At 34.2% G+C, this 16,175-nt stretch overlaps 1 protein-coding gene across 1 annotated transcript; it reads right to left on the bottom strand.

Annotated features, from left to right (window-relative positions):
* Positions 1 to 1,276: 1,276 nt before the first annotated feature.
* Positions 1,277 to 15,948, bottom strand: LOC118737510 (fatty acyl-CoA reductase wat-like). Its single transcript, XM_036468062.1, has 8 exons — positions 15,873 to 15,948; positions 7,916 to 8,028; positions 7,609 to 7,857; positions 7,284 to 7,545; positions 7,027 to 7,231; positions 6,717 to 6,959; positions 1,453 to 1,710; positions 1,277 to 1,374 (listed from the first exon to the last, which is right to left on the bottom strand). The coding sequence occupies exons 1-8, from the start codon at positions 15,946 to 15,948 to the stop codon at positions 1,284 to 1,286; spliced, it is 1,497 nt and encodes a 498-aa protein (XP_036323955.1). The 3' UTR covers positions 1,277 to 1,283.
* Between the last annotated feature and the right edge of the window lie 227 nt (positions 15,949 to 16,175).

Raw genomic sequence — 16,175 nt, 5'->3', positions numbered from 1 at the left:
CACAACTTTCCGTGCTGCTACCATTTAGTAGGGCGGAAAAGTGTTCCCTCCATAATTTAAGTACGCTCTGGACATCAGTTACTAGGTCGCCATTATTGTTCTTCCAGGAGTGCGCCCGGTCTTTAAACCTTCCGTAAGTCGCCTAACTCTCTGGTAAAATTTTCGGGCATTCCTCCTGTGAGCCAGCATTTCAAGCTCTTCGCACTCACGTATTTCTGCCTCTCTCTTCTGCATCAAATAAATATATTAAAAAACTTACAAAAATTCGCTTATATCTTTTTTACGGTTAGGGCACGATATATACTCGTATTTCTTCTTTTCCTCGTCCACTAATATTTGATTAACGGCCGTTAGCAACTCCAAACCTTCGTTGATTGAAAAAACGGCTTTGAATTTTTCCAACCCGATTTAGCAGTTAAGGCCCGTCCACATAGAACTTTGGCGTTGCGTTGGCGTTGGCGTCGCTTCAACAACTGACTATGAATACATGAATTCAAATGCAGCCGTCCGCATAGCCAAAATTCGACAACGCTCACGCCAACACAAAGCAAAAAGATGGCCAACCCTCAACTTTTCGCGCGCGTCGCTCATCAGCTGTTCCAAATAAATAAAATTATGTGAAATATTTCTCCTTTTTAATCAAGTGCGGGCAAGAAATATCGTTTTTAACGCAATTATTGATATGAAATATTAATTTATCTGTCGTTAGTATGTTAATTTAGTGGCCCAAGCATTCGCTGCCAAGCGTTCATTGTAGCAAGCATACTTTAAACGTGCGTTCTGTCAAACCAACGCCAACGTCAAAGCCAACGCGAAAGTTCTATGTGGACCGGCCTTAAGCCTCTGTGCTTTTATAAGTCGCTTCTGAATCCAAACAAAATTATTTAAGCACTACTTGCACTACTTATATAAAAATAGCTAATTTTTCGCAGCGCTATTTTCGAATATGAGCATTTAGTTTTATTATTAATAGTTTGCGAAAAAATTTTAAATAGGCTATAATCACTGAATTAATGGCAAAAATTAAATCAAAGAAAGCTAGATTGTGGTAATTTTTAATCGAACTAACTACGCTATTGCCTAACAGAAAAAAGGCAACATTCACAAAATCCTTTCCCGGATGGTCACATACATATGTACATATATCTATACTATCAATTCTTACATAGTTACTACAAACAACTGAAATACTTAGTCGATACTAATCTCTTGTATGAGAATATATGTATGTATTGTACGTACATATACATATCCATATATAATATTACATCAATTTCACACTTTTACAGAAAAATTCTACTAAATATAGTCCATAATGTTGTAATTAAAATAGCTAACAACAAAACCTGGGTCAGTCTGTGTATGATCTTTAACCTGTAGAAATATAGTGTTTATTTTTATTTTATAAAAATCTAATATGTACATAAATGCACCTATGTAAATTCTACTTGCCTTTTGAACTTTTTCTGAGCTTCCGGAATAGTTTCCGGTCCCTCTTTGCCCAAATGCAGACGCAATCCTTGTAAAGTAAATTGTATGTACTCATCCCACTTAATCGAACAAAGGTCAAAATTAAAAATTTCTCTATCTTTCGGTGTTAAAGAACTCCATAATGCCTTTGTATTATCCATGGTAAATGTAAATGAATTGTTTGTGAAATATTCCAAAGCTGCTGATTGCCTGTGTATGGTGCGATAAATTTTCGTCATTCTGAAACGGAAATCATAAATTTTAATGCAACCTTTAAATATAAAATGAGCTTTAAAGTTAAAGGTCACCTCAGAAAACGGCCCTTAAATTTGTAGCTTTTACAATGGCCTTATATACATGCACATCTATTTACACCATTGTATGCTCTGAACTTTAGCAATTCCTGTGGCTGTTTGCAATATTAGACAGCTACAGAACTCATATTTCTTGAAAATGTTTTAACAATTATTTTACAATTAATCGATTAAGAGGATTCTAGAATTTTTGATAATTGAATGGTCGCACAGTGCTTCCCTTCCATTAAAATGTGGACAAAAATAGAATTATGGACGGATCTAAATGAAATAATTATCGAGCTAAATTCAAAATTGCAATTTGTTTTTGGATAACTTTCACACTTTCACTGTAATTGCAGTTTGAACTTGAAAATTTGGGTTCTTGTGGCTTTTACATAGGTATGTACATATAGTTCCTTCTATTTTCAAAAGTGAGGTGCCAAATGACAGGGCTTGGCCTGTAGGTATGCAATAAAGTTTTTTATTTTTCGAAACAGTTGCCACCTGTTGCAGCTCCCCTGCGTCCCGTGCGAACGGCGCGCCACACCACTTCGCGCCGCAATTAACTTATATGATCTCGTTTACGATATTAAATAATCAATAATTATTTATAACCGCATTTTGGCACATTGGCTTGAATGTGCCATCTAATAAATAGTGTCGTCGTTCTCCTTAGCTGCTTTTAAATGATGTCACAAATTGCTGGCGGAGACATGAATACAGTGTAAGAAAATTCCTTTTCTATAATTGTTTCCTTATAGACATTCCGAATTCGTTCAAAACATGCCAATTTAAAACACAGAATTCATTCAGTGATCCTCCGGGGTATTTGGACATGGACTGTTTCTTCAATTTAAATGAAACATGTTTTGCAAGTTCTGGATCATATTAACAAGTTTTCTTCAAATATTTCTCGTATTTATTCCAGCTGACTTTTGTGTTTGGTTTTTCGCATCGTCTTTTTACTATGTATATTCGTAATTTAAATTTCGTTTATAAAATAAATTGGTGGTAGTTCATGATAGTGTGTGGATTAATAGTACCACACTGAGGATTTGGCAATAACCCTTTTTTATCTATTAAAAAACAAGACTTACGGGGCAATGTTTATTTTAAAAACAAAATTTTTTTATGAGTCGACATACTTTAAGAATTGTTGACGCTATTTCCATTTGAATAAGGAAATAGCTTCAATGACTTTATTTCCAAATTTTTGTTGACTTTATTTCGCTTTTGAAAAGATAATAATGTCAATTGACTTTGTTTCGCACTAGGGTGGGAAATGAAGTCAATTGAGCTTATTTCCGTTGATCTTGTTACCATTTATTTATTTCATACGGGACGCCAAATGTTGTGTATTTCTTTTAATGTCCCTTTTTTGTCCCGTATTCGGTATTTTGGCGCCTGAATCCTCATAAAAATGATATGCCTCATAAAATGATATGCAAATTTTTAAAGAAATTTCACTAGTATTTAGCCTTTCAACGTTTTTTTTCAACGCATTTGGCGTTGAATATTCTGTTTCGCAAAGCATATTTAACAGCTAGCAGCAGTAGAGCAGCTGATTTTACTTTTTTCAGCATTTTCGCCTTTAAATTGTCAATTTTAAGCGACTTCCAAAAAAGGAAGAGGTTAGGTATCAGTGTTCGTTGGAATATTTTTTTTTTATCTACGTTACCGCATAACTTTGCACCACGTCCACGTTCATTGGAAAGGTGGTACCTCAGGGGTGATCCCGTACTAATTGTTTAGATCCGATAATTGAATCGTGAAGAAATTAACGATAATCTTAAATTTTTAGAAGAGAATTGAAGTCGTTTTTGTTGCTTGCTTAAAAATTACTTGTTGTCTAAATTCTTCTCTAAAATTTCAAACTTTGTTTAAGTATATGGATTCCAAAAGCAGCCAGGAAATGCACCCAGCTTGCTGTTTTCCCCGGGTTCAATTACTTGTCCAATGTGCCGTGGTGTGGAGGCAATTTTCAAATTTTGTGAAGGGAGAATATATGTATTCACTAGGCAAAACTACGGCGAAAAACATTTTGCTGATTGTATGAGGGATTGCATCTTCAGCATGAGAAACTCCAAATAAGGCTACAATGAGAATGTTGTAAAAGTAAATAAGTTCTCAAAGATGGAAGGGAAGTGGAACCATTCGAAGGTTCCCTTTTGTAATTCAGCTCGTTCCAGATGCTACTCACTGCATTGTGCTTGGCCGATATCCGGGTCCGAAAATAAACCGTTGGATACTACTTCTACGTGCTTCTAAAGTAGTCGGATGTTTTTATCATGTTTTCTTGCGTATTAATGTTTGTAACAAATTTTGCAGATAAAAATCCCGAGCACAAACTATAAATTTATGGAAAAATATTCGACAAATATGTGGTGTTACAACTGAATATTTATGTGCTGATTTCCCAAAAGATCGAATTGAAAAATATATGATAAATAACGATGCTGCTTCAGGGCTAATAAATCTAGGAACATTGAAAAAGGTGTTAATTCCTCTACCTTTTGTGGAAAAAAGCAAAAAAAAACTTTTGTCCAGTATTCAGCTGCAATAAATATGGTCAACGTATGCATAGTGGAAAATGTTCAATTCAAATACGCCCATATTAAGATGAAGCATTTTGCACTTCACGGATGCTGTTTCATAATTAAGATAAAAACAAACAAAAATTTTTAATTTTCATGTTTCCTGCAATTGAACTCGAACCCTGACCCTTTGGAATATTTCCATTATACATACATACACTAATTTTGAACACGTTTTCATTTGATTTAAATAAGTTTTTATTCGCGAAAGGGTGATCACTATTATTATTAGAGCAACAGAAGCCAAATCAACAATTTTGAGAATATTTGTCTGTCTGTATGTATGTACGTTTGTACGCACATCACTCGAAAAATGATGCATGGAATAGAAAGCAGTTTTCACCGATGCATTTCCTAAGGTCGAACTTAAAATATAGGAAAAAATAACACTGTGAGACAAATGGTAGGGGTCAGTGATCGGGAAGGGTTCAAACTACCGGGGAAAGTTATATCGGTAAAAAGAAGTTATACGTGTCCCGGCGTTTCGCTGGGTCACGTCTAGGAATGGAGATATATATATAACTATCATATAGGGGAAATTGTCACCTTTGGTGGTCTTTTTTTGACATAACTCGAGAACCACTAGTCCGATTTTGCTCAAACAAATTTAAAAAAATTAAAAATTACAATTCCTTTTATCTGTTCACGTCGGGACACGTATAACGTGTTTTTGACCGATATAACATTTCCCGTTGGTTTCATCCCATCCCGATTTTGACTGTCGCATGGTGTAATTAGAGTGTTGCCGCCTATTTAAAAATTGCAGTTTAAGTAAATTAATACAATAACGTAAATATTGCAGTATGGCTGCCAAAAGAAATTGACCTTTTTCTAAGGTTTAAAGTCGAAAATATATAATAAGAGACAACGCGTTATAATTGTAGCGAGTGTGAACATCAGCAGCGTGCCTTCTCTTTTGCCCAAATACGTTATTTGATTGGATAAAAAGAGAAGGGACGCTCCTGATGTTCATACTCGCTACAATTTTAACGTGTTGTCTGTCCATATAGATTAACATTATTTCATAAGATAAATTAAATATTGCAAAATGGGTATCCAACTAAAGAATCCAGCTATAAGAGAATAAATAAAATGTCGAGATTATGTAAATACCTTCGCAAATATATTAACTAACATGCTTGTTCAAAAACAAATAATAGGTATATTTCATGAATCGAAATTTTGTTTGATAATGTCACAAATATTTAGTTTTTTTTTATGAATGAAGTCATAATAATTTTGTGAGGGAGTAAAAAGAGTTTTAGAAGGGACCCAACTTGAGGTTTAGTTGAGAACTAAGGTATTTCTCAAATGTCCGACGTTGCTTCTCAACAGTACCTCAAGTGAAGGATCATAGCATTCTCAACCAAAAAGGGCATTTTTCTTTGTATGAAAATAGGACTGTTTCTCAAGTTGAGAAAATGTTAGTTCTCAATTGGAGCTCCAATGTGATTCTCCATTTAATATCAAACATATCATTGAAATACTGAAATTGAAATAGTAAAATAACTTATACCTTTTTGATTGAAACGACATGAGTACATAGATGAATTTAAATATTAAATTTTTTTTTATAACTTTTTTTTTAATCAATATCGTATTACAATAATTAACTTCACAGTATACAGTCCGACAGTGTTAATTGATTCACTTCGCGTTTTATTTACTTTTTGTTGGTAATTTTCCTTTTTATGTATCCTTAGTTTTTTACTTGATAATTAAAAACTCGTTTCTCTGTCACTTTTTATATATCTGCGCTTCGGTTAGAGATGAGTTGGAGAATGATGTTGGATATCAACTTGAGAACTACGAATTTCTCCAATCATTTTTGAATACCGGTTTATGTTAATAAAACTCAGTAATTTTAAGTATCTATTCCACAATTATTCATTATTCATTATTAATAAATTTTGAATAATTTAATAAAATTGGACTTTACAAAATATATAATAAAAACGTTCAACTTAAAACTGTATTTACAGTGAAACCACAAATTGCATTTTTGGATTCAGCATCAAATTAAATTTCTTTTAAATCCTCCCATAATTCTATGAAACAGTTTTCCGATCGAAGAAATATTTGTTTTCAAGAATTCTACACCATTTCGCAAAAGCGTTTTTTTCACATAAAAAATACATGGAAAACTTCATGGGGTTTGGTGCAGTTCTAAATATAATATTTTTTTTTTAATAAAAAATACGCATATATTTTTTTCCATTTAGAAAAATCTTAGCGGGTGAGAGCTTAACTTTTTAAACTGTTTTCCTCGCATATATTTTTGCACCATCCTAATGTACTCGTACATACATGTCTATGAAAACGAGAAGTACGATCATAACAATCTAGAAGTACTTACCTCTTTTTCTTTCCCTTTAACACCAAAAGGAAATCAAGTATATAGCCAGGTATTGTGTGATAAAAGACAGCCAGCAAAGAATACAACCACCTTTGACTAACGGTTGTCGTAAATGGATACCAAATCATTTTACTAAGAGGAACCTTATAGCCGTGCTCAGTAACAGCATCCAAGTATCCTTTCCAAAGCAGTGGATTCTCGTCATCATTACAATAGTTGTAAATTGGCGGAGCCATTTCTATGCTGGGGTTTCAAATTGATTTATTAAGAAAACCATATTAACTATTCCAATTTCTTTATGATAACTCACCATTTGTTTGTAGAGGATTTAGCAGTCTCCCAACCAATAGCTATCATTAAGCTGGCGCAATAATCTGCCGGCACCACATGTGCCCGATTTTGCGATTTCATATGCATCACACGTAGCACGCCACGACCACAAGCGTAAAGCGCCGCCGAAGGTCCGCCTAAATTGCCAATCCATCCGGTAAGTGGCTCAGTATATGTCTGAATAACTGAAAATGAGAGCCAATGTGAATTGAGTCCTTATAAAATCCAAATTCTAACCTATGGCTGGTCGAAATACGCTGATTGGAAGTGAACGACCCTCATTTAAAACCGCCTCTTCAGCTAAAGATTTGGTAAATGTGTATGTGTTTTTATATTTTTCGCATAGTACGCTTGCAAGCTTATTTGTTGTCTCAACACCCAAAGTGTCGGCCAATTCACACATCTTCACAGAACCAATACCTATTTTGTGGGCATAATATTTCTCGTCGATGAAATTAACTACACAATTGGCGAACGCCGATGAGACATGCACAAAAGCCTAAAACCAGACACATACAATCTAAAATATGACAAATGCGAAATTTTTAAAATTCAGTCAAACCTCCAGCTGTTTCATTTCTTTGGCTAGTCGAATTAATTCCAATGTGGCCCGCACATTTATGGTTAAGGCTCTGCATAGCGGCTCATCGAATCGCACAGTGGCTGCCAGATGTATGACCACATTCACTTCGTCGATCAATACTTGACGATCTTCCGCTGATATGCCAAGATTGGCGAGATTACAGTCCCCTAAGATCGCTGTGACACGCTCGATTGGCCTATCACAAGTCTTTCTTAATCTATCAAAGAGCTGAAATAAAAAAGAAAAGTTTTCAAAAAGAAAAGCTATTTTGACTGCATTGAGTTACCGCACTCTGACATAGCTTCTGTAAGCGATCTTCCGCACTTTTACCGCCTTTGGGGCGAAGCAACAAGTAAATTCGTTTAACTTCAGTAACACGTAGCAGTTTTTCAACCAGAACTAAAAAATGAACGAAAATTCTTTGTGAATTCTTAAAAAGTGGAGAATTGAAAAAGATACTGCTGTAATCATAGTTGAATGGAGAATTTATGGACGAAATATTAAATAAATGCCACATTGTTAGGGAAATATTTGGGAATTGGGAATTGGTAGTATGGAATAGTGAGTAAATGCCACATTGTTAGGGATAAAATATAAATGACTGTATTTCGGAATGGGAGAATCTGCTGTTTTGAATGGGCTATAGTCTTTTCTGACGATCTTAGTACCTGATAATAAAAAGATAGTTCCATTTTAAAATCTTATCTTAATTCATGGAGTTTTAGATTTCTTTAGCAATTATGGTTATAAAAACACATTAGAGAACTCTTCTTTTCGTGTTAACTTTCATTTTAGAGCTGGAAAACTATCGATGGCACTATCGATAGTATCAATGGTTTCTGACTATCGAAAACATCGATGGTTTCACTCACAATGTATGTAGTTCAGTGACATCTATATATTAATATGCTAACATGAATTTTGTCCGCATTCGTTTAGAGATTCTACCGCACCGATTTCAAAACCTAGAACACCATTGGAAAGGCATTTTGCGTAGATGAGCAGAGTTTTTATGGTTTCAAAATTGGTTGAAAATTACGGCCAAAACCGTCGGTTAAAGGTTTCCGTATTTGTGTATAGATTTTGCTGCAACATGTTCAATTTGACATGTTGCGCATGTTGTTGCACTTCGCATTTGAAATTAAGCTTTGAAATAAAGATAAATATAAAGATGACGAAGTAACTATAAGGTAAAGGTGAAGGGAAATATGCAAAAATAAAGATAAATATGAGGATAATATAATTGATATAATAATCGATATAATAATCGATATACTAATCGATATTGTTATAGATTTAATAATGGATACTTCTATCAATACAACCTATATTGTTATCGATAAAATAATCGATATTGTTATCGATAATGTTATAAATATTGTTATCGGTGTAATAATAGATATTGTTGTCGATATATTTAGTAATAAATAAATCGATTTTGGAATCGTTATATTTTGCGATATATTTATTGATATTTTATTGGTATATTTATCGACAAAGTTATCGATTTAATATTCGACACATGACATGTGATCGCATTATATAATATCACATCACATCATATGATATGATATGGCATCACATGACATGACATCACATAATATGATATCACATAATACGATATCACATGGCATGACATCACATGATAAGACATCATATTATATAACATCATATGGTATGACATGATATAATATAGATGTCATATCACATGATTTGACATCACACTACATGGAAAAATATTTGTTTCTGTATCGATTAACATGGGTACTGAAAGAATGCGCATTATTTTCTTTCAAAATTAAATTGTAAAAAACTAATAACAAGCTATGGCCAGGGATCGGACTGGAAAAAAAAAAATTGTGTGGTCGAATCTGGAAAAAAATGTGGTAGATTTAAAAAAAAATGTGGTTTTGGATCAAACGCTGTACAAAAATTAAAAATATTCTGCAAGGTTTCACCTAAATTGCAAAAATTTTAATTAGAATAAAAAAAAAATTAATTTTAGTACAGTGAAACCCGCTTAAGTTTAATTTTTGGACTGCCTTAATCAAAACTATCGATAGTGTCGACATTTTCGATAGTATCGATGGTTGTGACTATCGACTATCGGAACTATCGCTGGCCACGACAATGGCAATTGAAGTTTGGAATGCAACGACGATAAATTTTCTCTAAAGTCTCGAAGAATATTTCTTATCTCATTTTAAAATATATAACTGCATCTATAACTAAAAATCGTCAAATGGCGCTTACGAAAATATTCAGTATTTTGTTTTGTATATTTAATATAACAGCTTTTTATTATTACATGACATGGTTTTGTTTTTGCTAATACTTAGTGACATACATACATATATCCGTTAGGGCAAAATACGTTGAACAAATATATGGTAGTTTGGGAAGATTTTCTTCATTGATGGTTCTAACCACTTACATACATATTGGGCGCGTTTCTAAGGCGTAGCTGTTGCTAAACTGTTGAGTGTTTGATTCAGAAACGCACAGTTGAGTAGTTCCGCTCAGCTCAACGGTTGGCAACTTTACGCCATATTTTCCATCCTAAAATTATTTCGCTACATGAAGTCAACAATTTATATATGTAAGTCAAAAATGATGTTTCCCTTCCGAGAGTTTTCATAGAAAATTCAAATAAAAAAATAATTTGTCTGTAAATTGCGGGCGAAATTGGTTGTTAATAAAATAAAATGCACGTGCAAATACATATATTAAAAATAAAATAAGAAAAACTCCATTATAAATCCCGTGCTATCCATGTTTTTGGCTTAATATTTATTTTTTTATTTTTGTGCTGTTTTATTTAATTTTGCTTGTTTACAAATGTTTTGGCAGTTAATGTATCATCCCGTTTCTAAGACGGAACTGTTGAACTCAACACTTGACAGCATTTCAGTAACAGTTGCGTCTTAGAAACGCGCCCATTTTTAACCGACTTCCAAAAAAGGAGGAGGTCATCAGTTCGTCGTAGGTGGTCTCATACTAATTTGGTTAAGATCCGATTAGTGGGTCATGAGATATATATATATATATATTTTTTTTTGTATATGAGAGTTGAAGTTGGTTGTTTTTTTGCTAAAAATTACTTGTCAATAAAAGGGAGCGTTAGAAACTTCAATCTGGAATCAAACAAATGTACAGAATTTGGCAGCTACCAAACGCGCAACTCATTTTTTCTTTTTATTGTTTAAAATCTGATGAATTTTTTCTTTGTTTGTATGTACATACGACTACATATGTACACATGCATATCTTTTGTTTGAAAATTTTCAAAAGGCAGTAAAAAGTAATAACTTATTTACTGTAGCTGGTATCTTGATTTCGGTGAGAATATCATAATGCCAACAAAAGTCAAATGGCTAACATGATGACCAAAATCGTTGAGTGAAACTACCTTTCACCAAACAAAAAAAAATATAAAGAATCACTGGGATTTCTTGTGACTAAAAACTTGCACCGAATTATATTGCATTTGAAAGGGGACAAACAAAATCTGAGTTTAATTTTTCCATATAAAAAATACAGATTTTGCCTGTCTGTTTCAAGTGCATGGAAGTGTATGTATGTAATTTATTAATTTTTTATAAATTTTCAAAGAATTGAAAATTTCAATTGAACACTGTTACATAATGTGGATCACGATGATAGTACTATCGATACTATCGATGTTTTCAATTATCGCTTCGAAAACTACCGAGTGGCGGCACTATCGATAGTATCTACGGTTGCCCTTTTGGCCGAAATGTACCATTTATGGTACACTTTTCCCAGTTTGGTACGCAGGTATGCAACTTTCAGAATTGGTACATTTTTGAATCTGCCAAATGAGAAAATGATTACTTACCTCATATACCTATTTAATGTTCAAGCCTATGTGTGAAGCCAATGACCATATCAATCAGGCGAATCTGCTTTTACGGCAACACATTGTCTAACACAGGTAATTGAAAAGGCATTGCTGTATAAGCAAATAGCCCTTTACGGGTTCATTGACATTCAAGCAAAATCCAAGGCCATGACAAGCCATGAAGATATTCCTAATGTAATAACTGCATGGAACATAAGCATGTTGAATCCAGAACTATAATAGCAGAACAAAGAGACGTCAGGCATGCGATCATGGAAAAGCAAGCATTTTACGTAAGCTACTCATCTTCGTGGTGGGCTACAATGAAGACAACATTGCCTCTAGATTGCAGGGAGTCTGACAGGGGTCAACTGAAAGTCTTATCTCATAGCTGTTAACAACTAGGCTCTCAGAGGCATTGACGTTTTGGGCATTCAATACAGTGACAAAACCGATTACTAAGTACAGTCCAGGAGGCTAAAACTTAAGCAGCGATCTGTCTGCGTAACCATTATAGGAGCCATGCGCACCGTCCCTACGGAAGCACTGTAATCATCACATACTATACTAATTGACAATGAGGCTTGCTGAAGCGATTTGTATCGCAGCAACTTCACGGTGGCCTTGAACCAGATTCAACTGAATCGGTCTGGAATGATGGAATTTCCGACTAGACTATTTAGGGGGGTGTTCCAGTGTTAGAATATGTCAAGTTAAAAATCATGGCAAGTGCCGATTTTAAAAACGGTAACCTTTTCGATTTTCAGGTTAGGTTTTCGATAAGGTTCTTGATGAATAAGTATATATATTTACATATATACAAGTCGATTGTATACATATTTATACATATATGTGCAGGCCCGAGTATAGGGTGGGGCTGTTTCCCAACGAGCCCGGATTTTTCCTTAAATTTAGTCGGAAGATAAAAATTATAAAATTTTGTAAAATATGATTATTTAATATACACATAGCTTTTATAATATCCAATAAATGCGAAAGCGCATGCCTAGATACGCATGCAAGTGTAGTAAGGTCATTTCCGTGCAAGTCAAAACAATCGCCAATCTGGCCTAATGTGAAACATAGAAAGGTTCCGAAGTCAACACGTGTTGCCTGAATGTTGTCATCGTAATGATTTTCCCATGGTTCATCAAACATTTTGAGATAAAAACTCGAAAGAAGAAAGTGGTCAAAAATTCAAAGTATAAATTTTTTATATAATGAAACTAGTTCATATTTTTTTCCGTTTTTACTCGTATAATAAACATTTGTAAAACAAATAGGTTTTTGGATTATTTTTCGGTTTTTGTCTTTTATAAGTGCCTTCTTTTGCGTTTTTAACCGACTTCCAAAAAAGGAGGAGGTTATCAGTTCGTCGGAATATTTTTTTTTTTATGTATGTTACCGCATAACTTTGGACCACGTCAACCGATTTCGATATTTCTTATTAAGGTAGTGACTCAGAGGTGGTCCCATACTAATCTGGTTTAGATCCGATCATTGGATCATGAGATATATATATATATATTGAAGTCGGTTTTTTTTTGCTAAAAATTACTTGTTTGCGATTTCAAAAGTACTGACGTCAAAAACTGCCTTAACTAGCAGCTGTTCACTTGGTGTCAAATATATCATAAAACCTGATGAAATGTAGATATCGCAGTACATGTCAAAGACTGTCGTTAAATTTTGGTGTCAGGTGATTGACACTCCATTTTTCATCACTGATGTCAAATGTGAAATAAATTTTTGGCATATGTAAGTAGAAAAACATTTTGGACAATCCAAAAATGTGGCTCGATAGAACTCTTTATGTCCTTTTATCTATTTTGTTCCTTGTTTACTTAAAGATCCCCTTGCCGTTAAATGTAGGGCTTTTTTATTCGTTAAATTCTTTAAATGTAAGACTTTTGCTTTTGTAAAGCAAGATAAATAAATAAAATCACATTATTCGTCCCAAAAAATTAGTTTCAATATGCTACACTTGCTAAATTTTAGGATTTTTTTCTGGTATTTTTTTTGAGATACTATTTATTTAAAAAAAAAAATACTTATTTGGATTTATTTTTGGTTGTGAAGCTAAGGGGAACAATATTGTAAGTTAGTATCTTTAATCTAAGTTCAACTAAATCTCTTTTTCAATTTGAGTTATCATTCTTACTAACAAACATTTAAATTTTTATTAAAACAAATTTGTTTGAAAGTTCGAAAAAATTCTAATTAAATCGAATTTACTCCACCAAATTTCGAATCGAATAATCGAATGGTTGGGCAATGTTCGAAATTCGGAAAAAATTGAATTTCAGCGCCCCACTACCCATCCCTAGCCTTTACGCATTGGGGACGGTGAGTACCGCAGACAATGGAACGATGAGCTTTACAACGACATGGGAATAATGCAGCGAATCAGATGTCGAAGATGGCATATCGTTCCAATCGGCCGAAACGTCCCAGCTCTGAAAGTACTCAACTCGGAACCCGCTGCTGGTAGAAGAGGACGAGGAAGGCCTCCTCTGTGTTGGAGAGGCCAGGTGGAGAAGGACTTGGCTTCACTTGGCATTTTCAATTGGCGTCAGTTGCTTTGCTGAACTCAGACGAAATCGGTTAAGTTGTTAGGCACGGTGCACATTAGAGCGATACGATACGCGATGGGATAAGCGATACGATATGAAAGTGACAACAACATGCTGAGGACGTGGGAATCGGTAAGAAGCGATGAAAACTGTGCACACTTGCACGACAGCGATACTGCGGCGACATAATAGCTCTGATCCAGTACTCCATGAGCTTACACGTTCTTACACGAACTTGAAGGAAGTTACAGGAAAAATGATCCCGTACTCCAAAATCCTGTAAATGAGAGTGATTTTTGGAGAGTTGTGTATGGAATGAAGTGGCAAAATTTTACCCGAACTTTTTCTTCTTGCAAAATCATGAAAAGTATCAAGCGATCACTGGTTGACGTTTCCACAGGAAAAATGCTTTCTTTGTTCCCGTACTTTTTGTTGTTACTCACTTTTTACTCTCACTTCAGAGAGTAATTTTGCTGTTTGACATTTTTACAGGATTTTACATGAAAAGTATTGGATCAGAGCTAATATCGCTTGTGTATCGGCCAATCGGCACGGTTTACTATCACACCAGTGTTGCCAGAACTTTTTGGGCCGACCGGGTAAATTGGCCAAAAATAACGGCAAAAACGGCTAAAATGTTTCAGCTAAAATTAACATGACTAATAAATTCATTCAATTATTTTTAGTCAACAAAAGAAAATGTCGTTACACGTGATTAATTAAAGCTCTACATCAGAACTTAGTTTTGTATTACTTACATAAATATAAAAAATAGATCAATTACAAACTTATGGGGCTTTTTTCTATTGAAAAATTTTGCCTTCTTATGTTGTAACATTTGCACTAGCTTACTTTTCGTCCTGCAAAATGGCGATATTAGTAGAAAGTATTGCACTTTTGCTTATTCGGAGGGCAATATCTTCAGAAATTAACACGTAAAGCTGTCAAAAGGATGAGAGTAATAGGGCAACATTATTTCGAGAAAAAAAAAAAGCTAGTAATTTATATTGAACAAGCCGGTCGCCGAATTTTTTCCGGATGTTTGCTTTCACAACTGGCTAAATCTAGCCGGAAAACGGCTAAAATGGCTACACTGCGCATATAGTATCACGTGTCGTATCACTCTAATGTACACCGTGCCTTACAGCGGCAAATAAGCAGAAGAAGGAAAACGAGGTCGCCAAAAAATCTAGTTCTGCACCTTCTTTTTAATCCATATTCTTTGGTGCTATTAAATTTCTACCTCACTGCATTGGAGCGAGTGTTTTTTTTAGAAAATCGACGTAAGAGATGATTACTTTAAAGGATAATTATTGCCACTTTTGTCATGCTTTAAGGCTTAGAATTAATGTATGGACTTGTTTGAGGACTAGAGGATCACATGTGATATTATTTCAGTGTGCAAAAAATATATATGTAAATATTTTGAAAACGCACTGATCCCATTTTAATGCGTTATCTTTAATTCACTATCAGTAATTCATCATATTGCTTTCCTTGAAGGTTTACACTTCAAATGCTTTACATAATTGTTGTCAAATAACATCAAAAGTATAATATAACACAAGGAACCGAGCAGAACTTTGCTTCAATATATATTTCGGATACGCACTGGATACGGTTGGTTAAATCTGGGATTTTTTTCATTTCAGTTTCGTAGAATCATTAATTGACACAAGTGACAATTGATTATAAAAAATTGCATTTTCAATCCACACAAAACATTTAAATATGCATTTCCTTTTTAATGCATTCATTAACACTTTTCACATAGGCGCTGATATACGCTTAGGCTAGTCCTTTTTTACCTATCCCCATAAATCCGGTGCCTCCTGTCACAAAAACGGTCTTATTCCGATAAAAGTTTTGTATTTGCGATGTCATTTTGGTCAGTTGGTCAGCCACTTGCTTCCTACTTTTGTCCTATGCGTTCCAATTAAACCCGATTCACGGCTACTAAGTCAACTGAGGGCTAAAGAAGAGTCAACAGTCTGTTTTTATAGTTTCTAAACTTATGTATAAGTATTGATTAGCTTTTGCATAATTCTTCCGCGTTAGTGCGTTGCAATTTTGCATAACAAAATAGAATGAGGTTTTGTAACAGAAATGCT

This window comes from Rhagoletis pomonella, unplaced genomic scaffold, assembly GCF_013731165.1.
Source record: "Rhagoletis pomonella isolate Grant_MI unplaced genomic scaffold, Rhpom_1.0 Rhpom_scaffold_00004, whole genome shotgun sequence".
NCBI lineage: Eukaryota > Metazoa > Arthropoda > Insecta > Diptera > Tephritidae > Rhagoletis > Rhagoletis pomonella.
This window is presented reverse-complemented; position numbering and strand designations above follow the sequence as displayed.

Bases quoted from the DNA above. Each gene is read 5' to 3' on its own strand.
- LOC118737510 (XM_036468062.1), bottom strand. From the start codon at position 15,948: ATGACATCGCAAATACAAAACTTTTATCGGAATAAGACCGTTTTTGTG. The intron at 7,858-7,915 runs GTAACTCAATGC...TTTTTATTTCAG, and splicing joins AGAAGCTATGTCAGAGTGCG to CTCTTTGATAGATTAAGAAA. The intron at 6,960-7,026 runs GTGAGTTATCAT...TTGAAACCCCAG, and splicing joins AAATCCTCTACAAACAAATG to CATAGAAATGGCTCCGCCAA.